The 22,908-nt window shown below is 36.0% G+C and overlaps 2 protein-coding genes across 2 annotated transcripts; one reads left to right on the forward strand and one right to left on the reverse strand.

Annotated features, from left to right (window-relative positions):
- Positions 1 to 766: 766 nt before the first annotated feature.
- LOC129254745 (piggyBac transposable element-derived protein 5-like) lies at positions 767 to 6,633 on the reverse strand. Its single transcript, XM_054893260.2, has 2 exons — positions 6,350 to 6,633; positions 767 to 4,489 (listed from the first exon to the last, which is right to left on the reverse strand). Exon 2 carries the CDS (start codon positions 4,486 to 4,488, stop codon positions 2,353 to 2,355), a length of 2,136 nt encoding a protein of 711 aa, XP_054749235.2. The 5' UTR covers position 4,489; positions 6,350 to 6,633; the 3' UTR covers positions 767 to 2,352.
- Positions 6,634 to 14,995: 8,362 nt separating this feature from the next.
- On the forward strand, positions 14,996 to 22,905 carry LOC129254730 (branched-chain alpha-ketoacid dehydrogenase kinase-like). Its single transcript, XM_064106351.1, has 3 exons — positions 14,996 to 15,018; positions 15,262 to 15,423; positions 16,228 to 22,905. The coding sequence occupies exons 1-3, from the start codon at positions 14,996 to 14,998 to the stop codon at positions 16,370 to 16,372; spliced, it is 330 nt and encodes a 109-aa protein (XP_063962421.1). The 3' UTR covers positions 16,373 to 22,905.
- The last annotated feature ends 3 nt before the right edge of the window (positions 22,906 to 22,908 follow it).

Here is a 22,908-nt window from a genome sequence, read left to right on the forward strand (position 1 = left end):
TGGTCCTTATTGTCAAATCTGTAAAAAATGAAATATTGTAAAATTCAAACAATTAAAAACAAAAGAAATTGTGAGTGATGGACATCATTGACTGACCCATTTGCATGTCACTGAGTTGCGCATATCACTGTTTTGTGAAAAATAAGCGAAACTTTAAAACGCCATTACTTTCTTACTTTACATCCGATTTTGATGAAATTTTTAGCAATATGCTGGTTTGATTTTTGTCTATTTATTCAAATCAACATTTTCTTTGGGTGGACTTGACCTTTAAGTCCACCCCCTTCCCCTCACCAAAGAAAAATATTTGATTAAAAAAAGGAAAATTTAATTATCAAAATTGCATGTAACATATTTTTTATATAAAAAAATCATAAAATGTTAGAGTTCTGCTTCTTTGCACAAACAGTGATATGCACATCATTGTATCATTTGTATTCAATTTCAAAAATTTTTACTTAATTTTTTTTCTCTTATGACAAAAAATATTATCTTGAAATCTCATAGAACATGTCACATGTAAATCATCATTTCATGTGAAATTCCTCTCAAATCTTTCCAAATTAAAAATTAAAAAAAATATATTTTATATAATAAAACAAAACAAGTGGTTGTCTTCATCAGCTCCCTCATTCTCTTGACAGCTTGGATGTCAATGTCAATTTTATATGAAACTGTTTTGTAAAAATTTGCAAAAATCTATAATGTGACAGTTTTCAATTTTGCTCAAATTTTCTGTGTAACATTCTTTATGTCTCCTTGCATAATCAATAATCCAGGTTAAATCAAAATTCTGTGGCCCATATTCTAAAATCTGGTTTAAATTAGGCCATGGTCTAACATTGTGCTAAAATTATGGGAAGCCCACAATATTAAAATTGCATTTATGTTACGTTTCATATCTTTACTTGGCTCTTTTCTCATGTTATAGTGAAGAGAACAATTTCAGTAATTATTCAGTCAGTAAAATGTATGAATAACTTGTGTCAAATGAGCTGACAAATTGTACTGTTCAATGTACTTCTCACAACTGGCTATCCATAGCGAAACCACATAGACCAGAGTGTGAATTAAGCCCAAGTTCAGAATGCTGGCCAAGGTGTTCAGAAACCATGGTACAAATAAGTGCTTGGAAATCAAATTAATGCAGAATACAATGAAATATTTCAAAAAGTCAAAGTCAAAAAAGGTAAGCATCAACAGGACAAAGGCTAATCAAGATCAATTATAGATTTAACTTTTATACCTACTATCTACTTCTCACATTTTTAAACTGGTAATTGACTGCAGTCTCTGTGTTACAGGGCCTAGGGGTAAGTATTGGAAAGTAAATATTGCAAAAAGTTCTGTTAATACCCAGAACATATATGGTTATGATCGAAATGTTCACATACACCTATTCTGTGGGAAGAACAATATTTTACTCAAATTTCCATTTTAAGAAGAGTTGAGTCTCTGAATGATTAGTGACACACACTTGGACATTCATAGTCCAACATTCCAAAAGCAATCAAGAGGGATAAACAGTTACATTCATTAGTTTTCTTTTTTTAATCGGTTGTATAATCTTTTGGACCAAACTGTAAGTAACTTTTCAACATACATAATTATATAATACTCAAGTATATAGTCCTCTGGAGCTGTTTCATGCGGCTGTTTGTAGACTTATAACTTAAAAGCTGTATGAGTGTCTGGAATATGGCAAGCCAAATGTGGGCCTCAACATGCAGATGTTGAATGAGATTTTACCGTTAAAACACATTTTCATGGAAAGTACAGTTTTGCTGAAATACAATTGAAACGGGCAGATCCAGGATTTTGCAAAAGGGGGGGGGGGGGACACATTTTCCTGAGAAAAAATTTGACAAGCAAGCAAAAAAAGGCTTTGCCGCCCCCCTGGATCTGCCAGTGAATTGAAATTATTTAAAGTTAAAGTAATTTTTTTTTTATATGTCATGATTCATTAAGCTTAGGTTCATATTTTGACTTTTCATGTTCCAGTCTGTCATACATGTACATGTCATGTGATACTTTAAGAAACAACCCTTGACATTACACATGTTCAAAGCACATGGAAACATACGATTCATTTGAGGCCCTACATGTATGTCAGGGATAACATAGGCTAGGAAAATATTTACTGATATTAAATTGTGTTGGGACAGGTTTTTTTTCAAAGAAATCACACAATTACTACTAGGCCATGATTATAAACGGAGGTTTCATATTATGCAGTGTCTACAATGAAGTATTAAAAAACATCAGCCAATGAGATTAACTTTCCTGATGTTCAAATATAAGGTACACATGCTCTCTTGAATATAGAGTCCACAAAAAAATCCAGGATGCTCTTCATTCTTGGGATGTACTGGACAGTCCTCCTTGAGCTCCATCTACATTGGATGTCCCAAGTTCATGAGCAGGCACCCCTGTACTATCATCTTGCATGGGATAGAACAAAGCTGCAGATGTATCAGCAAGTGTGGCTTTCTTTGGCGTACGCTTGCGCCTCGACTGCTTGGACTTTGAGTCCTTCTTATCACTCTTGTCACCTTTCTTTTCACTCTTTGGTGACTTTGATTTTACCTTCTTAAATTTGACCTTGAGAGGCGAGTTGCTGTTGCGATCGGGACTCTTTCTCTTCTTTCCTGTCATCATCTGCGCTGATACCAGCTGCTTGGCAAGATTCTTCTTGAACTCCAAGGTGCACATCTTGCGTGTACCAGACAGAGAGCCATGGTTTGCATTCATGTAGGTCTCCTTCATAATGATATATGCGTTGGCCATACATGTGTCAAAGATGAACCAGAATAGATAGTGCCACCATTTGTTGGAGGTGCGAGAGGAAGGATACTCAAGACGAAGCTGGTTGGCGTGTGATACACCATGAAGATATTTGTTACAGTTAGACATTGCTTGGGGACAAGGGACTGGCTTTACCCAGCCATCTCGCTGTTTCCTGGTCACATTGTCAGTTACTGTAGCATCATCTGCTGTTGACAGCACATGAACAACTCGCTTGTCTTTCCAAGCATATGCGCAGGTATTGCCCTTCTGAACAACTGCGGATTGACCATGTTGTGTAAAAGACTTGGACCCAAGCTGAGCCTCTGGAAAATCCTTGCGGTCAGCTTTGACAGTTCCCCGTCCCCTGATTCCCAGGTCAAATAGTCTCTCCAGGAGATAAGGACTACAGAAGAATCCTTTCATGTTAATTATGGCATTAGAATTATGGAGATCCTTGGTGAGATCTAGCACCACTCTTGCTGCTAACCCACCTTCCATTTTTCCTGCCTGTGACTTGCCAGTATAGAATTGAAAGTCATTCACATAACCATTAGTGGAATCGGCTCTCATCCACACTTTGATCCCTACTGTTGAACCATCAGCTGATCTCTGCCGCCAACCTAACTTGCCTTTGTAAGTAATTATAGTTTCATCAATACACAAGTTCTGGTGTGGATTGTACGATTCTTTGATAGTGTGTAGAACTGTGTCCAGAACTGGGCGAATGGCATGAAGTTTATCATGATCTGGAGCAGTCACAGGCGGGTTTGTGGTCATGTCATTAGCACTAAAGTTCCTTGCTATGTTCTGAAAGCGATTCTTAGGCATGATCTGCGAACAAGCCAGGTTACCAAAGAGCCAATCAGTGGACCAGTACATATCTTGATGAGGGAGGCTAAGAATGCTCATATAGATGCGAATACCAAGATAAGCTTTCATTTCTGTCAGAGTCAGTGGTTGCCAATGCGCATTGGCTTTATCACCTTGGCTTTGTTCTGCAAAGCGATTAGTCTCTATCATTAATTGCTCAATGAGTGACTCAGGGAATAGCAAGTTAAAGTAGTCCAGCTCTGGTGTACCAGGTGGAAACAATATCCCCGGTCCTGGCTGGACAGCATTGAATGGTGGGGGTGGAGTAGCTCTGACTTGATGAGTCCAACCAGATGGCTGATTGGCTTGCTCATTCCTTCCCTTGTGTGCAGAGGAAGCTGTAGAAGTCGGTGCTCCGACTGTGGAAGCAGGCGGCGGAGGTTGGCCACGAGGAGGCATCTGGAGACCATGAAATGGCATGTGGGAAGCACCTTGGGAACCCATGTCAGCAGCCTGCCTTGCTGCTTGTTGGGCAGCCTGCTGCACCAATCCCAGTCCTATGCTCTGGGCAAAAGCTTGCTGGATCATAGTAGAATTAAACATCTCCCTCCTGCTACCATCTAAGTTTGTGTATGTCTTCTCAATGTCCGATCCACCGCCTTCAGATTGTTCATCAACACTGATGTCATCGGAGTCTATATCTGAACAGTCAAAAGGGACAGGAGGATGCATCATAGAGCCAGTTCCACCCATGTTGCCTCCCATGTCTGGTCCCATGTTGTGCTGCATGTTGGGGGGTACATTTTGCATACCACCAGGCATGCCCCCTTGACCCTGGCCTCCCCTGGTAGTATCATAAACACCACCTGCCAACTGCTGAATATTCGCCATCCTGTACATGGAGAAATAAAAAGTATAACTTTTTAAAATTATTTCCATTCATTTTTCCGGGTTTATCTATTTGAATATTATCATTTGCTGAATTCCCCCGTGAATATTTAAATTTGAAATATCTCTAATTCTTTTATTCTGCAGAACAAAAGTAATGGAATTGAGCCATATAATTTATCTTACTGTGGAAAGTGTTTGTTTCTTGTCCAGCAGAAGTGCCTCTTATTATTTTGGGGGTCAGGTACATGTAGAGTGGTAGACCTTACCTAACTGAGCAATACCACTTATGACATCAAGGTGCAATGGTTGAAAAACGCTTTGACAAATTGTGACCTCCCAAAATGGTATTGGAATAATTTCATTGAAATGTCTTGAAAACACCCATATTTTAAAAAATTATCCCGGACTGTGGAATATGAATGAATGCACAGACCAGTTTTGAATGTATCCAGGACCGACACAAAGCGTTTTATAGTTGATTTATAGTTGGATCAGTTTTCAAATTGATTGTAGTAATCATTCTGACATTCTTTAAAAAATAATGATATCTACATGTATTTCCCGCCCAATCTCCCTCCTGGCCTGAATTATTTAGCATTAAATTGGGTTGGAGTATAAAATTCAAATTTTATTCTTATCATTTTGTTTTGTATAAGGTTTTTTTTTTTTTTTTTAAGGAGTTAAGCGGGAGAAAGTTTGAACAGAGTAAGAAAAATAGTAGAAATATGTGCATATAAAAGTTGCACTCTTTACCTAGAGCTATGGAAATTTCAAATTAGCCGCATAGGCCAATGGGACTTTAGGTAGCAACCCCTTAATTTGCTCCAATACACTAATTGACAAATATACATGTACGGTATATATATATATTTTTTTTTACAAACGTTTTTTTTATTGGCAGAATCATGTTTTACTAAGACTCTAGAGCACTGAAAAATATATCCGTAGATACATGTTTGTTAGACCCAACCTATTCCTACAATGTATGGCCCTGCATCATCTGCATGGAAAGCAGGGGGTGCTGTATAAAAAAAGCTGCACATGGCCATAGTGAAGGCAGCATCCCCTGGATGTTGTTGGCCATTTGTATATGCTAATTTGACCAAAATCAGGGAATAATTTTGCTTTACAAAGTTGAATAGCATTTTTTGTCATATGAGAAAAGCTCTCAACTAGCTAGGTAATGTACATGTACTACAGTCCTGTAAAAATATGCTTGCTATGTAAGACTTTATGCATAGCAGTACCGGTAGTCTAAAAAAGTGGAGCAAATTGCGATGCGATACCAGGAAAATTATTCCTTGAAAATCAACTTATTTTTGGAGCAAACCCCCCCCCCCTTTTTTTTTTTTTTTTTACTTGCTTGTCCATTTTTTTCTGAATGATGAATCTGACCAAAGGCAAAGAAAAGTCAAGAGTAAAGTCCAAACAAAAAAAGCAACTTCATTTTTAATTTTAGAGTGAAAACTTATTTTGGCCAAATTTGGGGCTTTGTCCCAGGCTAACCCCACCCCCCCCCCCCAACATTCAGTGAAGTCTGTACTACTTTATAAGACAAATGAACGTGATCGCGACCCTGACATGCATGTCCATGGTCCATGACCATAGCCATCGATGGCATGAGGAGTCACGTACGCCCAGCCTTCGTCCCAATTGAACGTATGGGACTACATCATAAACTTACAGCATCTCTACACCAGAATACACGTAGATAATTACATGCACGGAGTCGGAGTCGTGAGGGTTAAACTCCCTGGTATAAAACTGATTTGTCTTTCTTTACTTGTAATCTTTTCATGACTTACAAGGCATTGATTACGGGGAAATACTAGGGCTTAAACATATTATTTAATATTCTTACCTGAAGGATATGCGAAGGGTTAAAAAGTGTAATTTGTGGCATCCACATTCAGTTTCCGCTGAAGTCTATCACCGCCATTGCCTTGGCTCAGCTAGCCCATTATAGCTTAGGCGTACCGCCGGTACGTACGTATTATGCATTATTTGCAGACACGGAAAACACTGCACAAACTTTGTGTATGCATAAACTCAGATCATCGTGTACACACGTACATGTACCAGTACCAGGGACTTTAATCTTTATTGTTGTCCATTCTGCAGGCCAGGCGGAGCGGTTTTGTAAGTGTGGGGGGGGGGGGGGGGGGGGCTGACCATGCAAAAAATCATAATCAGGGTCAGTTTTACGTTTTTATACACAGTTTTGGAAAAAAAAGTGCGGGGCCCCCGTAGCCCCCCCCCCCCCGTTTCCGCGGCCCCAGTTTAGGTGTGCACTGTTTAGGCAAGCAGGGTAGAGCTGATAAGGATTTGGGGGCCAGGCTTTTTTCTGACATTCAGGCATAACATAGGGGGGAAGCGGAGGGGGTCTATTTCTTAGAAAGACCCCTATCGCCGCCAGGAAAAACTCCCAAAAGGCATTACTTTGATTAAGATAAAAGGGAACATGGTGTATCCCTTCCCTACCCCTGGGCAAATGAAAAAAAAGTGTTTTTTGTACATTATATTCAGACTTACTGTAATATTTAACTACATTCGAATACTCCAAAGAATATTTATTTTATGAATTGTTTCAAATAGACCAGTTTATTATTTTATTAAATGATATGCGTCATTGGCCCGAAAGAAATATTATTCTAGACAAAATGGGGTTAAAATAGGCCTTGAGTGATTCTCCGACAAGAATGTAATGCATGCAAAAAACAGGAATGAAAATTTAGTGGCCGCGGTGGGGTGGATCTAGTGACCATAAATCGACTATATAGTGTATGTCCTGCGTTTGGTGGAGCTATTTATTACATTTATTTATTCATGGACTTGGAATGTTTGTGATTTGAAAAAAAAAAAACATGTTGCGTTTTCAGGTCTACCTGAAATGGTGCACCAAGTCAAAAGAACGAACAACTCACTATTGCAAAAAAAAAAAAACGAAAATTTAGTGTATAAAACGAGGATTAAACTCACCAGACAAGCAGTGGCGTAACAGGCGGGGGGGGGGGCAGGGGGGGCAAGCTGCCCCCCCTGGCGGAGCTCACCGGGAAAATAAAAAAAAACGGGAAAAAGAAAAAAAAAGGGGGGGAAGAAAGGGAAAGGGAAAGGAAAGAAAAAAGGGGGAAGGGAAAGGAAAAGGGAAAAGAAAACTAAGAAAAAACATAAAAAAGGGAAAACGGAAAGATAACGGGAAAAGGAAGGAAAAAGAACAAGTGACAAAGAACAATTCGCCCCGATATATAAATACATTAGCATGATTAGTAAGACAGGGAAATAAATTAAAGATGACAAAAAGGCAAACAAAAGCGGGAAAAAAAGGCAGAATGGAATTAGCCAAAATCTAAATTGGAAAATAAAGAATAGGGACAAGATAACGTACACTACCGGGCTGCCGAGGATTGAGATAACGAGCGGGAAGAAAAATGGATGGTATATAGCATAATGTCGTATGAAAGTCTATCATAAACTTGCTAAATCTCCAAAGGCTCTGTCCAAGAGTCAAGACCCCGTGCAGTGGGGGCTCTTCATCTGTAACCTTCAATGGGTTCTATAACGGGCCCCTATATGGACCCTTCCTGCATTAAGCTTTACGTTGAAGCACTGGCGTACCGGGTGTGGTTCCACAGCCAATGGGAAATAAAAGAAAGGAGGCAGCGAAATGAGATGAATGAAAAAAAATATATGACATGATATTTGCTATAATGATGTAAAAATCTATCACATAATTAGAATTTCATTTTAACAGGCCTTTTTTTTCTGGCTCGCTTCGCTCGCTGGCAACTTTTTACAAATTTTCCCACATTTGCTATGGTGTGCACCTCACAATATTTGGATGATTACGATACACAACTGCATTGAATTTATGTGTTGTGTTAAAGCTATATAAATATACACGCAATTTGATTAAAATAAGTGGCCATCTATAAGGTTTAAAATGGCTTTGAAATCAAGAGGTTCCGGGGCTCTGCCCTGGACCCCACCCATAAAGCACTGTTATATGGATGAGTTTGGACCCTGGCCCCAAAAGTTCTACAACCAAACAAACAAAATGAGGAAAGAAAGGAAAGTGTATTATATTTTTCTGAATATCACGTTTAAAATCTATCTTCATGTTAGATTCTCATGAAAATGTGATTTTTTTTTATCTCGCTCGCTTCGCTCGCTCGGGACCTATATTAAGCTACTCCTTGCCAAAAGCGCCATACTCGGCCCCCTCAAGCATATAGAGCTTCGCCCTGATGCTGACAATCATAAGTTCATAACAAAAATCCTGTTCACCGTGGCGTACAAAAAAAGAAAGAAAAAAGGAAAGAGAGGAGGGTGAATATGATATCATCTTTTTAACATTATGTCAAAATCTATCACAAAATTTGATTTTTTTCGCTTATTTGCCCGATACGCCATATCGCCCCCTCAAAATTGTTGCCTTATGACGCCATTGCCTGTTCAATGATATGACCGGGAAATTTTTGGCTCTTGCCCCCCCCTGGCCACCGACCCCTGTTACGCCGCTGCAGACAAGGAAATTTCAAGTAACACAGGTGCTGATCGATAAATGATCACTATACTTGCGTTCTTTCCATTTCTTTGAATAAGATTTTCAACATCTGGGATACCATTCAAGGAAGTTAAACATACTACCGAAACTTTTTTTTTCCCTTTTTTTTTCTAAGTGAATAAGATGACTATAATCGGGTTTAAATTAATCTTTTGTTTAGGCTTGCATATACCAGAGATGCACTTGAGATTTCATGACCATGCAATCAAATCCAACTTTGGATAGCTGCAAATAATTATGTCCAGCAAACTGGTGGGGTCGATCAGCGGCCACAGCTCTTTTGTTGACGGCGGGGGAAATACAAAAGGAGGAAGAATAATTGTAAGAATAATAATAATAATAATAATAATAATAATAATAATAATAAACAGTTCTTGTATAGCGCATATCACGATTATGAATAATGTCTCTATGCGCTTGCAAAGGACTTGGATATTATTACCCCAGCTGTAGCTTGGCAGCCGTAATTACTAAGATTAAGATTACTAATAATAATAGTAATGATAATAATAATAAGAAGGAGAGGAGGAGGAAATGTAGAGAAGAGAAATAAAAGAGAAAGAGGAGAAAAAGAAAATTAAAAGGAGAAATAAAATGGAAAAAAATACATATTCAGGGGAAGCGATGGCTAATGCGAGCATGAGAGCAATTTACGGGTGACAGGTCAATAATTATTTATCGATATCAAAATTTCGCTCGCACTACACACCCTGCTCAGCTCAAATGATTTTTTGATCTTGCAAAATGCAAATATTACTTTATTCCCTCATTTAAACATTCCATTAAATTCCAGTTTTTAGATCTAAATATTACTCAATTTCTGTTGGTGTTTCGCGCTCGCATTCTTTGTTTTGTGAGATTGGTATTATGTAAAATAATGATCCTTTAAAAAAATGACCCTTTATAAAAGGCTTGCGCTTCGCTCGCATTTTTGTTAGATGAATCTACGCACCGTGATTGAAAATTTGCTTTTAATGCCCCGTTTTCAGGTTTGAAGAGTTAATAAGCAATTTAAACCAAAAAGTTTAATGAATAAAATTGTTTCTTCTTATCCAGATATGCGAATGTAGAAAACGGATAATATTCATCCCGATGACAAAATCTCAAGTCTTCCAGGTGATCGATGATGACGTTAGAGCGTTCCTTCCATTTCTCTGAATAAGATTTCCAGTATACATGGTATAGCCTCATTCATGGAAGTTATGCCTTATCATCAACATTACGAAACTGAAAAGTTATTTTCTCTCAGTGTTTTATATGTTCAGTTCGGAACTTTCAGTTCAGGACATGATGATTATAATCCATGCACTCGCATTATTTGTATAAGATGCGAACCCTGTTTGTGAATTTGTACAAGTAGTCCTAATAATTATGTTACTTAAAAAAAAAAAAAAAATCAGTTTCTACTTCGTACTTGCAATATTTATTTATTGTGAAACCAAAGGTGTTTATATAGAGCGTCCATTTTTTCAGGAGCACCAATGTGTAAATAATCAGCAGAATCCTAGCATATACGGTTTTGTGACCATCATGATACTTCGAAAACCGAGAACGTTCGCAGAAATCATAAAAGGAATTATGTGTTATCAGACATACTACCGAAAATGAAAAAAGGGGTTCCTTTTGTTTTGAACTAGATTAATAATCCATGCATTCGCATTATTTGTTTAGTGTGATACGGTTCATGAATTCGGGTTAAATGATCCCTTTCCATGTTTTTTCAGTTAATTGTCTAATTTGAATGCTCACGGTGATATACAGAAGGGGCTCACAGAATTTTCCTTTTGATTAAGTCAGGATATGAATATATTTGAGGTTGCGCTTCATGCTCCAATTATTTGTTTATTGGCTGTTTCTCTAGCTGGTTACGTGTCTTGTTCATGAATTCCAACTAAGTCCTTAAAATGTCACCTTTTCAGGGAAGAATAACAAAAGAATGATTGAATTGAATTGAATTGAATGTATTTATTGTCCTGTGTAGTAAATTCATTTCACATCGGATTTACAAAATTACAAATACATATGCACATAGACAGAATGAAATAGACTTACAATACCGTGGGATTACATACACAAACAAAATGCCGTATACGTTATTTCAAATATAATAGAAAAAAGTACAATTGCAGATGTATAAATTGATTAATTGTTCAAATATTAATTGGTTTGTGATTCCATCTCCAGCCCGAATACGGGGGGGGGGGGTGGAACGAGTATTGCGAGACTTTAAATTAAAGGTGAGTATTAAAAGGGGCGGGGTTCACAGTAAGCTAAGTGCAATTCCCCATTCTATCTGACAACTGTACTATTAAACACATGTTGAGAATTGAAATGACTGCCTAAAACGTACTCTGTTAGTACGGGAGACACAGAGGCGAACACCAGACCTATTGAAGTTGTAATATCAGTGTAGAGGGTGAGATGGATCTTTTAAGATAGCCTCAACTTTAGCCAGTAATCTCTCGTTGTACAGAGTTTCAATTGGGGGTAATTCAAGACCGATTATTTTCTGGGCAATTTTCCGTGGGCGTGTTGTTCGATTTAGTGATGCGCTCGTATATGATTACGTTTACACTCTGAATTCCAAGGATTTACGTAGAATTGATCCAGATCGGCTGTGGACAGTGACCGGCCGAATTTTGAATTTATTTTAAATCTTAAGGATTAACTTATAAATCTCTAAAGACTTTAATTCAAATCTTTTAGATTTATATTCAAATCAACAAGGTTTAAATCTAAATCTATATTCGGCTGGTCACTATTCACAGCCGATCTGGATTTAAACCCCTGAAAAAAAAATTGGAAATCTGTGTTTTTTTCATTAATTTCTCCCAACTCCCAATTTTACACAATGCGTGTTTTACATCATTCAAAAATCATATAATTTTCTTTAAAATGATACCATGCTTGTTATGATCATGCCATCACGAAAAGAGCAAGCTTCAAAAGTGTTGGATGAGGTCTGAATTGAAAAGCTGCAAAACAAGCAAAAAAAAGTTTGGAAATCTGAGTTTGGCCATTAATTTCTCCCAACTCCCAATTTGACACAATGCATATCTTCCATCATTCAAAAGATCATTTAATTTTCTTTAAAATGATACCATGCTTGTTATGATAATGCCATCACGAAAAGAGCAGGATTCAAAAGTGTTGGATGAGGTCTGAATTGAAAAGCTGCAAAACGAGCAGAAACAGTCATGAAGGGTCAATACAGAACATGATTCTTTTGTCTGTGTCAATAGACATGATAGAGATGAAAATCCATTCAAATCAAGTCCCTGCTTCTGTAGTGATGGTTCTGTGAGATAACATGGTTTGAGTCGTGGTTTGAAATACCCCATGCATGTTTGTTTGTTTGTAGTATGTGTTTGCTTGGGCAGAGGTGTGTTTGACTCCATGTTAATGTTGATGTTAAGGTGCATGAAAACAATTAAAAGAAACCGCTGAGAAACTCATCACCACTGAAAAAAGAACAGTGACTTTCAATAATGTGTCATTTTTCAACTTTTGAATTTTGACCTTGCCCCACATTTCAAGGCATGCATTGCACCTCCATGTGAACCATAATCATATCATGTAGGGTATCATTTTAAAGAGAATTAAATGCTCTATTCATTGATATTAATTATACATTGATATTTACTAAAATCGAGGAGGAATCATCGATCAAAGTAAAAACAAACCGCTGAGAAACTCATCACCACGGAAAAAGAACAGTGACTCTCAATATTGTGTCATTTTGCGACTTTCAATATTGTGTCATTTTGCAACTTTTGAATTTTGACCTTACCCCACATTTCAAGGCACTATATACACCTCCATGTGAACCATAATCATATCATGTAGGGTATCATTTTAAAGAGAATTAAATGCTCTATTCATTTCCAAACTTTTTTGGAGGAGTTTATTTTAAATCCTTGGAATTTAGAGTGTAGTGAAATAAGACTTATTTCACTTCGAGAAGCCGATCATTAATTTTTTAAGGAAAATTTTCCGCCCTCCATGTTTGACAGTCCCAGCCTCCGCCTCTGGAGAATACTGTTAGCTGTATACCACAGTCCTCTATACTTATAAGATGAAACATTCAACAAATCTCCCTTCTATCTGTATGGTGCGAATGTACCGACCCTCTTTGTAACTTTTTCTTTTTTTCCCCCGTTAAAGTTGCATTTTAGTTTTCATTATTCAGTAGAATGAATCTTAGCCACCCCTCCGAAACCAAAAAACACTTTGTTTTATGATATAATGCGGTTGTGGAGCAATCAAGCTGAAAGTGTTAATGCTGGAATAGAAACTAAACTTGAAAATTGAATGAATTTCAAGTAATGAAATCTATACGTCATTCTAGGTCATCAAAGCTAAGTTATTTGATGTACAACATCAAAAACCTTAATCAGAATGAAGATTTTTTTTCATGTCATTTTTGTCTCGCCTGGGCGCCGCTTTTCCAACGGCGGCGGCGGCGTCGTCAACATTGAAATCTTAACTAAGGTTGATTTTTGTCTCGCCTGCGTAGAAGAGCGGGACTATAGTCGCCGCTATTCTGACGGTGGCCGCGGAGGCGGCGGCGTCGTCAACATTGGTTGAGTTTTTGAACTGTCAGTAGAAAGTATATAGACCTAGTTCATGAAACTTTGAAATAAGGGTAATCAATCACAGTGACTGACCACCTTGCATGAGTTTCATGTTACATGGCCAAGGTCAGAGATCATTTAGGATCAATGAACTTTGACCATGTTGGGGATATCAACATTGAAATCTTAACCAAGGTTAATTTTTTTGTCTCGCCTGTATAGCAGAGCGAGACTATAGGCGCCGCTTTTCCGACGGCGGCGGCGGTGTCAACATCAAATCATAAACGGAGGTTAAGTTTTTGAAATGTCATCATAACTGAGAAAGTATATGGGCCTAGTTCATGAAACTTGGACATAAGGGTAATTAAGTATTACTGAACACCCTGCCTGAGTTTCAGATCACATGACCAAGGTCAAAGGTCATTTAGGGTCAATGAACTAGGACCATGTTGGGGAATCAACATCAAAATCGTAACCGAAGGTTAAGTTTTTGAAATGCCATCATAACTTAGAAAGTATATGGGCCTCGTTCATGAAACTTTGACATAAGGGTAATCAATTATAACTGAACACAATGTCTGAGTTTCAGATCACATGACCAAGGTCAAATGTCATTTAGGGTCAATGAACTTAGATTATGTTAGGGGAATCAAAATCTTAAGCAAGGTTAAGTTTTTTTAAATATCCTAACTCTGAAATTTAGGGTCATTGAACTTTGGCCATGTTTGTGGTATTTGTTGATTTCCATCATAACTTTGACAGTTTATGGATCTGGTTCATGAAACTTGGACATAAGAGTAATCAAGTATCACTGAACATCCTTTGTGAGTTTCAGGTCCCATGACCTAGGTCAATGAACTTTGGCCGTGTTGGGGGTATTTGTTGAATTGCCATCATAACTTTGAAAGTTTACTACTAGTTCATAAAATGTGGATATAAGGGTAATCAAGTATCACTGATTGTCTTGCACAAGTCTTTGGTCACATGATCAAGGTCAAATGTCATTTAGGGTCAGTGAACATAGTAATTTATCATCATATATGGTGTTTTTTGTAAATGATTATTCGTAAATTCGATTATTCGTAAATATATAGTCGTTTTCAAAGTCAGCACTGCTGCTATATTAAATCGCGTAATGCATGCGAGACTGCCAGAGGCTCCTCTTGTTTTGAAATATGCTAACTTTTAATGCAAATGGATTTACATGATTGTTATTATCATATCAGTGATGTTTTTGTCTCACCCATCGGAGGTGAAGGCAAGACTAAAGAGATCCAAATGTCGTCCGTCTGTCACAAACATTACGACAGATAACTTTGCAACCGTAAGTCACTTTCAACCAAACTTGGGTTGTAGATGCATTTATGTTATGGTGCAATCGGAGGTCACATGGTAAGGTCATTTCAGGTCAAACGTTAAAGGTCACGTGTAAGATTCTCTTGTGACACATAACTCTGATATCCACTCTCCACATAACTCTGATATCCACTCTCTCCAGAGAGTGGCTTTAGCTTTGGTTTGCTTTTTTTAAACCAAATCTTATTGAGTATTGGTCTACAGTACTGGCATTGGTAGAAAACTAGAAATCAAACAATTATTTATATCACCCAATTACATTTTTATCTCCCATCCCAGGATATCAGATCGAGGAGGAGGTATCCCTCATTCCATGTTGAAGAAGGTGTTTCAGTATCACTTCACTACAGCTAATGATGATGAGAGTGTGAGTGATAATGGTGGAGCATTCGGTACTTTGATGGAAGCCGTTAATCAGACTACAGCTGGGCCTCTCTGCGGGTGAGTGCTGCATATATTTGCAAACATACCAATCAAGAACCTATCAAATCTTATATATCATTGATTTAAAAGCCACATCATACTGCAAAGAAATATATATAAAAATCAATCTTTTACAGGATTTTAGTTTGAGCAATATTTGGCTTGCCACAGATTCTGAAACAAATTTTTACTAGAGCTCAAATGGCTTTAAGATGTTATCATGCAAAGGCTAAAAAAATCATTTTTATTATGTGCTCAACTTGGCTCAATTTTGGGGGAAATGTGGAACCTGCATTAAAACTTTCACTTGATTTTTTTTTTACTCAACAAGGATGAATCATTATTTTGTTACTGTTTTAATGTTGGCACAAAAAGCTCTGCATGTTTTTTCAATATGGATAAACTCGAAGAGATATTTTGTCAAAGGGAGAAAAAAAGTGGCGTTGTTTTCGTTGGAATTAAATATGTAGTTTCATATTCTTTCATATTGATGTCATATGTTTTATGTACTAAGTGAGTTATGTTAAGTAATGCATGAATTTTCAAAAGGTCTAAAAGGCAGAACTTGTTTGATTTTTTTGTTTAAAGCCTGAAGAATCTTTTTCAGCTGATTATTGTTATTATTATCATTATTATTATTATTGCTGTTGTTGTTGTTGTTATTTGTTTGGCATCTTCTGTGCGTGGAAGGCAAAAAAGCGACCTGAATGACTGTGACCCACGAGTCTCTCTTCCTGATGTGCAGTAGTACATATTTGTCATGTACAAGGAGATGAGTCATAATTTAATTAGAATTACCATATTCTATGTTATTCTCTTCAGATTTGGATTTGGACTACCTGTATCAAAGGCATATGCAGAATACCTAGGAGGATCAATATCACTAGAGACCATGCAAGGAATCGGAACAGATGTCTTCCTCAGATTGAGGCACATCGAGGGCAAGCAAGAAAGCTTTAGGATTTAACTTGAAAAGCATCATCAAGCTCTCAAATCATAAAAAAAGAGGTATGACATCTTGAAATTCAGACCCTTTGGCATCATGTCAATTTGTGGTACCAGTATTCTCTTGTTGTTGGCTAGGCTTATACCAAAAAGATGCAAGTACCATAAGTTTGTGTTTGCGAGAAAAAGATGATCAGAGAAAGGGCCATTGATCCTTTATAATTCAGAGACTGAAAATTGTACCCTGGTACATTCATTTATGTGATGAAAACCATTTCCAAAGAAAAGCTGTATAATTATTGTTTGAGATCACATTTGATCTCTTTTGTGCAGATATGTAAATCCAGTGGATATTCAAAGCTTCTTTTCTGTATTCTTAAATCGTATCTATCATTCACTTGTTTGTTTTTACCTTGTTGAAATGATGTCCAGTTGTTAAACGATTACCAAGCATCTAAATAACCTTATGATAGGACAAAATGTAAAACAGTGAAATAAAATAAGTCTCTAAAATGAAACTGATAGGTGACATTCCTATTACCCAAAATATAGCATGCATGGTCATTGACATAGAACAAAGAAAATTGCAATGTTTTAGATCTTTGAACTTAATTAACCATTTGTTGATCTAAGTCAACTTTAAGATTGATTTTCCTGTCAAGAATACTAGCTTACACTCCTTTTGAATATAGATAATATTTTTTGTCTGTAGTTTTGATTTTCAATTTACCCAATAACAACTCATTAGACATAACAATGTTACCATTGACTTATGCTGCATTATTTTTTTTTTTCTTCACCAAATCTTTCAACTAAAAACTTAATGAGACTTGATTTGTGACAATGTGTCTCTTGTGACCAAGATATTGGCTAGACAAAGAATTTTTGTTTGTCAAGTTTTATCAAAATATGGTGAAAATAGGCTGATTTAATGGTTTTAACTTTTTTTACATTCATGAGTTCTGTCTTTTGAGATAAGTATAAGTATAAAATTGAATATGTTGTAAGCTTGTTGTAAATTATTTTAGCTAAGTTATATTACATGAGCTCAGGTTTTGTGCATTTCCCTATTTGGATATGGTGCTAGAAGATGGCTAGAAGATGTATAGCTAGTATGCATAAAACAAAAAATCAATGTGTGCATCTCGATAAGGTTAAAGAGTGGCAATTACCAGAAAAGACTTTACTCTGCCAGTTAAAACTTGGTGTTTTATATTAAGATTAAGAGCTTCAAATATTAAGGGGATATTGCAAAAAATAATTGTATTCTCTTTGGGCAAAGAGGTAATTTGTGAGTAACATACTAGTGTCATGTCACCAAAAAGAAGGCTGGTGCAGAACTCGATCAACATGGAGATTGATCCCGTTGCAAATGTTATTGTTTGGTTCATGTTCCAGCTCTACAATGCCAAATTCTATGAAGCTTCTTTCTTACACTTCAGCAATTAATGTGCTCCATTATCTGGTGTAAGTAAACAAAATATATATATATATACATATACGACTAGGAAACAAAATGTTCTTGGATATTTGGTGGACAGTTGTATGTATGCTGAGGTCAGATCACGGATGTAGCTGCAGTGACTAACTTTAATGAACATAGGCTGAACCAGAGAATTTTTAGAAATATGTGTTCTCTTGTATGTTTTTCTTAAAAACTAAATTTCAACAATCAATGCATAGAATTCATCAGTTTAACTGATTTATCTGTAAGGCATTTGAAAGATTGCCCACTATGTGGAATGCTTAACTAATCGAAATGTTATTATTAATATAATCATAATTAGAGGTATTCCGATTGAACAAATTGTAAACTTACCTGATATAGCACTATAGGTGGGACATATAAACTGATATACTGGAAGGATGTAATTATAATTTGTTCATTTGTACCCTTTATAAAATTTACCTTTTACTCAAAAGATTATTTTTAAAGATACAAAAACAGGATTTTTTTTTTAAATCTCATACAATTGCACCTAGTTCAGACATGGCAAGGCACAGCTCAGTTAAATTTCAAATTTAGCCATGGTGATACAAATGCCCCCTTTTGTGCTGCACAGGAGCATTTAATGAAAAAACTTGTTGGATGAAAATGTTGATGAAATGCCCCCCTCTTTATTATGATGTCACAAGTCATAATTTTAATGTCGAGTTTTTCTTAGCATCTTGGAATAAACATAAATGTCCACTATAATTCTTTGAAGAATTTGATTGGTTCTCAACATTTTTGTAATCTGAATAAAATTAAATATCTTTTGAATCTGAGGAAACAAAATTTGTGCCTCATATCCCATTGACTTTGAACACAAAATGATGCTGAACTTTAATGTGCTATGTTTGAATTAGCCTTTACATGTAGATCTTGCCTTTATTTGTTACATATGTGTTTCACTTTGTATTTTGTAGGTCTTGATGCATCTAAATACTGCTGATAGTGAATTTATTTTGAATGAATATTGTTTTATCTTTTGTTTGTTTCATTTGTTGAATACTTTGGTTTTATATTTCATGTTGTGTGTAGATAAGGGAATATCTGTGTTAGTTATTAATTTTCTATCCCCTCCAAGTCATTGTATTTCAATCATTAGTATCAGGTATGTAGTCCAGGCTGGTACTTTGAGTCACAATGCAGATGGAGGAAACCTTCTCCAATAGACTTTGTACTAGTGACTCGGGCCGAGTCCGAGAACATGGCTGGCAAAATGTGGCCTCAAGGCCGGTCCTAACTACATCCTTGATTAGCATGGATGAAACCGATGCCTGGTGTACAGATACAAGATACTGGCCTTCCATAGACTTTGTAGTGTAGATTTTGACCAAGGCTGGCAAATGTGGACTCAGGGCTGGCCTTCACCATAATAGAGTGAAATTAACTTCATTACGGAAGGAACAAAGGTAAATGTCTGGAGTGGAATTTACAAGTTTGATTCAGGAGGAAATACAGTGTGTTTATATTTTAATTCATCCTTCATCAGATAATTAGTCTGGATTTTCATGCCACCAAGATATTCAGTACTTTTTAATAACAAGACCTGTGTGCTTTTACTCATAGATGGCTATACTACCTGTGTGCACACAACATATTCTCATTCAACACTGCTATGCATACATATACCTTGTAGTGCAATGGGTTTAGCTTTCTTTTGACTAATTTAATATCAAAGGAGAGTCATTGGCCATTATCAAAGATTTCCCCTCTCCTTAAAGCAAAAACAAACTATTAGAACTGTTAAGATATCATTGTATTAGTAAATTTAAATTTCAAAGTTTTATTTGTTTTACTTTTACAGGTGTGTGTGCATATAAGATACAATGGTGTGAATTTTTTTAATATGATGCTTGTAATGTTATAATTTTATAACATTTGAATGATCAGTTAAAAGTCTTAGATTAGTCCTAGCAGAAGAGCATAACCTTTTATCTGCTGTCTTTCTGTCTGATGGAAACTGAGTAGTAAAGACCTTGTGTTTTGTTTATGTTAGTCACACCCATCATAATTCATTCATGAGCTAGAAAGGGTAGTACTAAAGAAAATCTGTATTCTTTTGCGCAAAGTTTTTCATTGCTTATGCCACCTTGCCTGGAGTAAATTATTTATTTCTCTTTTTTTTTTCTTTTCTATTCTTCATGCAGTCTAGTGATATGTAACTGATTAAGACTGTCAAGTATTATTAGCATTTATTTTTATCATGGAATTTATGTTTTCAGAGACACATCCTGTTATGCCTTTGAATTTTGAAAAATATATATAAATAGTAGTTAACAAGCTATGTGTTCTGTTAATTAATGATAAAGCAATTATAGTTTATGGTACAAAAATAGCATTGGGGAGAAATTAGTACATTCAATGTCAAGTAATCATTTGCATGAGTGTGCTAAATTATGGAAATGGCGTTAAAAATTTTTGGCGGGAAATATGTGAATTGGCAACACCCTGGTATTCGAATTTAGGGGAAAATCACTTTTTACATTTTATGAGTAGATAACTTATCAAGTGGTGTTCTGTCTAAATTTGCCTTAAATCATCCCTACAATCAATCACTAAAGCTTGATGTGATGAGGCCCTCTCTATCTTTAAACCTATGTTTAACACATTATTGACACAAGGGTATTTTCATCACCTTGAATCATCTTTAAATTGCTGAAAAGCGTGCAAATCCATCTCTATAATACCTTCGGAATGTCTCCTCTTGCATAACATGATGTTCTTGCAGTATCCAGTTAAGAGTTATTCTTGATGAATTACAATAAGCCAACCTGTTGTAAATCTCGTTATATTTTCATATAAACTATCTCAAAATACATATTAGCTTGCGCACAGAGTATTTATGTGCTGTTGTTAGCTTTGTGCATATTAGACCTCTGACACTATGCATCCTGAATGAAGATATAAGAAAAGATAATACAATTTTATTGTAACTGCGAAGATACATCAATATTTATGTGAAGAAAATATCAGAATATGAAATGCATTTGCATTCTCATATTTAGGATGTGGAGTGATGCAAAAGCCAGATTTCTTTCCATATTAGGACGGCATGATTCTAGATTCATTATACATGCAGCAAGTCCCCAATTTCAGTAATAAGGTAAAATGCAGGACTTTGGGGAGTGTTTTGAGCATTTCAACTCTTGTATTTTGTATATAGAGAAAGAGTGGACTTATTGAAAATGGCAGCTTGTATAATGGACGTGTGAAAATTTGATTCATTGAAAAATAATGGTTTGAATGAAAGGTTGATTTATTCCTGTTATAAGGAATGAAATTTTTAAAGGAGAATGGGTTGACATGCTATCTGGTATTCATCTTAGTCCAAGTTTCACAAAACTATCCCAAGTTTTAATGTTTGTGTGACATCCAAAAGAAACATCAAATAAGTTTGATTTGATATGATGGTTCTTGTGAAATAGACCCTAGCTTTATACCATTAAACATTAAAAGACACAAATAATTGCAACATGTATCATGTTGGTTTTCTTTCCTTTTTTTCTCTAGCAGCTACTACAGTTCATGTATTGTAAAATAGCATTTTATGGTTATTTAAAGTGAAAACTAGTATTGCTTTTTACCAACAATGTGTGTAACATGAAAAACAGATATTATGCCAAATATTGTACATATTGGATAAGGTATATAAGAGCTTCGGGCATTATGTAGTAATACATGTACTCGCAGCATCAAGCCAATAGAAAATATTAAGTACCGGTACATGTTTATGGTCTGAATAGTGATTTTCTATCTCTTTACATATCTATCTAATTTGTGAAATATTTTGTAGGTATAAACAGACATTTTCAAATGTAGCATGTTCAAAGATTTTGTTTGTTTGGATTAATTCTTTCATCTTTGCTGATAACAACAAAAAACATAAATGATATCCGAAACAAAATGTGTTGAATGCAGAAGATATTTGTTTTGTTATATCAAAGGTAACACTTTGCTATGCTATTCGTTATTCAAATTAAATGTAGAATTAATCCCATATTTGAATGGATGAACATATATAACCATATATACCCCATGTTTTCCAAAAACTTGATAGTACATAAATGGTGATTATAAATAATTACAAGTAGGCCTATAATAGGCCTTGGTTTTGAGAATGCTTTGTAAAACATATGGTACATTTTTTTAAATCGTGCTCTGAATCACAATGTGACATGTCTTGTGGTATATAGGATGTGTCATGTAATATGTTTTGAGTATTAAGACAGCAATAAAAAAAATGTATGGACTGTATACTACCATATTACTTTTCTAGGCCTTTTCATAGAGTGCTTTATCATAGAAATCTTTTGCTCGTCATAGCTTAACAGGCATTCAAGTCAAATATTCTCTTTGAGATAACATTATGTAATGCAAGCTTTGAGTGACGTGTGTTGTAATTACAAGTAAAGCATCCAGGAATAGCGATCAAGTACTAGTGTGAAAGGTATTACATCTTTAAAATGTCGGGTAGTAATGGAAATCTAATCTTCATACTAGATGTGTTGACATCCCGAGTGGACATGCGTTTCATTAGGATGTGGGTGTATCTGTGAGATTTGTGAAATAATTATGACCAAGTCATTTCATGGTACACCATGTATTTTTTTGTTGGCATATGTTGGTCCTGAAACCACCCAAATTCGACGTTTGTACAATTATGTTCTCGTCATCTTCCGGAGAATGCGACAAGAACACACTTGTTTTTAACATCGAGTTTGGGTGGTCGTTTTCAGGACCAACATATGCCCACGAAAGAGTACATAGTGTACTGTGAAACCACTACCCTCTTCTTCTTTGCCATAGAAACCTTCAGAAGTTAGACCAAGTAATTTGCTATTTGTCTCCTTGACTATGCTGAATGTCAAAGTCACATAATTGTATAGCTTGTTTGCCATACCTTTTTGTCATGAGTAATAATGAAAACAAAGATTGCATAATCATACAATACTTCTTTGTTTCATTCTGTCTGGCCAAAACCAATGATGAGCTGCAAGTGATATTGTTATTTCATATATACATGTATGTGAGAGTAATCATATTAAAAGGCTTGTACATAAAAGGCTGAT

Source organism: Lytechinus pictus, chromosome 2 (assembly GCF_037042905.1).
Source record: "Lytechinus pictus isolate F3 Inbred chromosome 2, Lp3.0, whole genome shotgun sequence".
NCBI lineage: Eukaryota > Metazoa > Echinodermata > Echinoidea > Temnopleuroida > Toxopneustidae > Lytechinus > Lytechinus pictus.

Bases quoted from the DNA above. Each gene is read 5' to 3' on its own strand.
- LOC129254745 (XM_054893260.2), bottom strand. From the start codon at position 4,488: ATGGCGAATATTCAGCAGTTGGCAGGTGGTGTTTATGATACTACCAGG.
- LOC129254730 (XM_064106351.1), top strand. From the start codon at position 14,996: ATGGTGCAATCGGAGGTCACATG. The intron at 15,019-15,261 runs GTAAGGTCATTT...CTCCCATCCCAG, and splicing joins GTGCAATCGGAGGTCACATG to GATATCAGATCGAGGAGGAG. The intron at 15,424-16,227 runs GTGAGTGCTGCA...TATTCTCTTCAG, and splicing joins ACAGCTGGGCCTCTCTGCGG to ATTTGGATTTGGACTACCTG.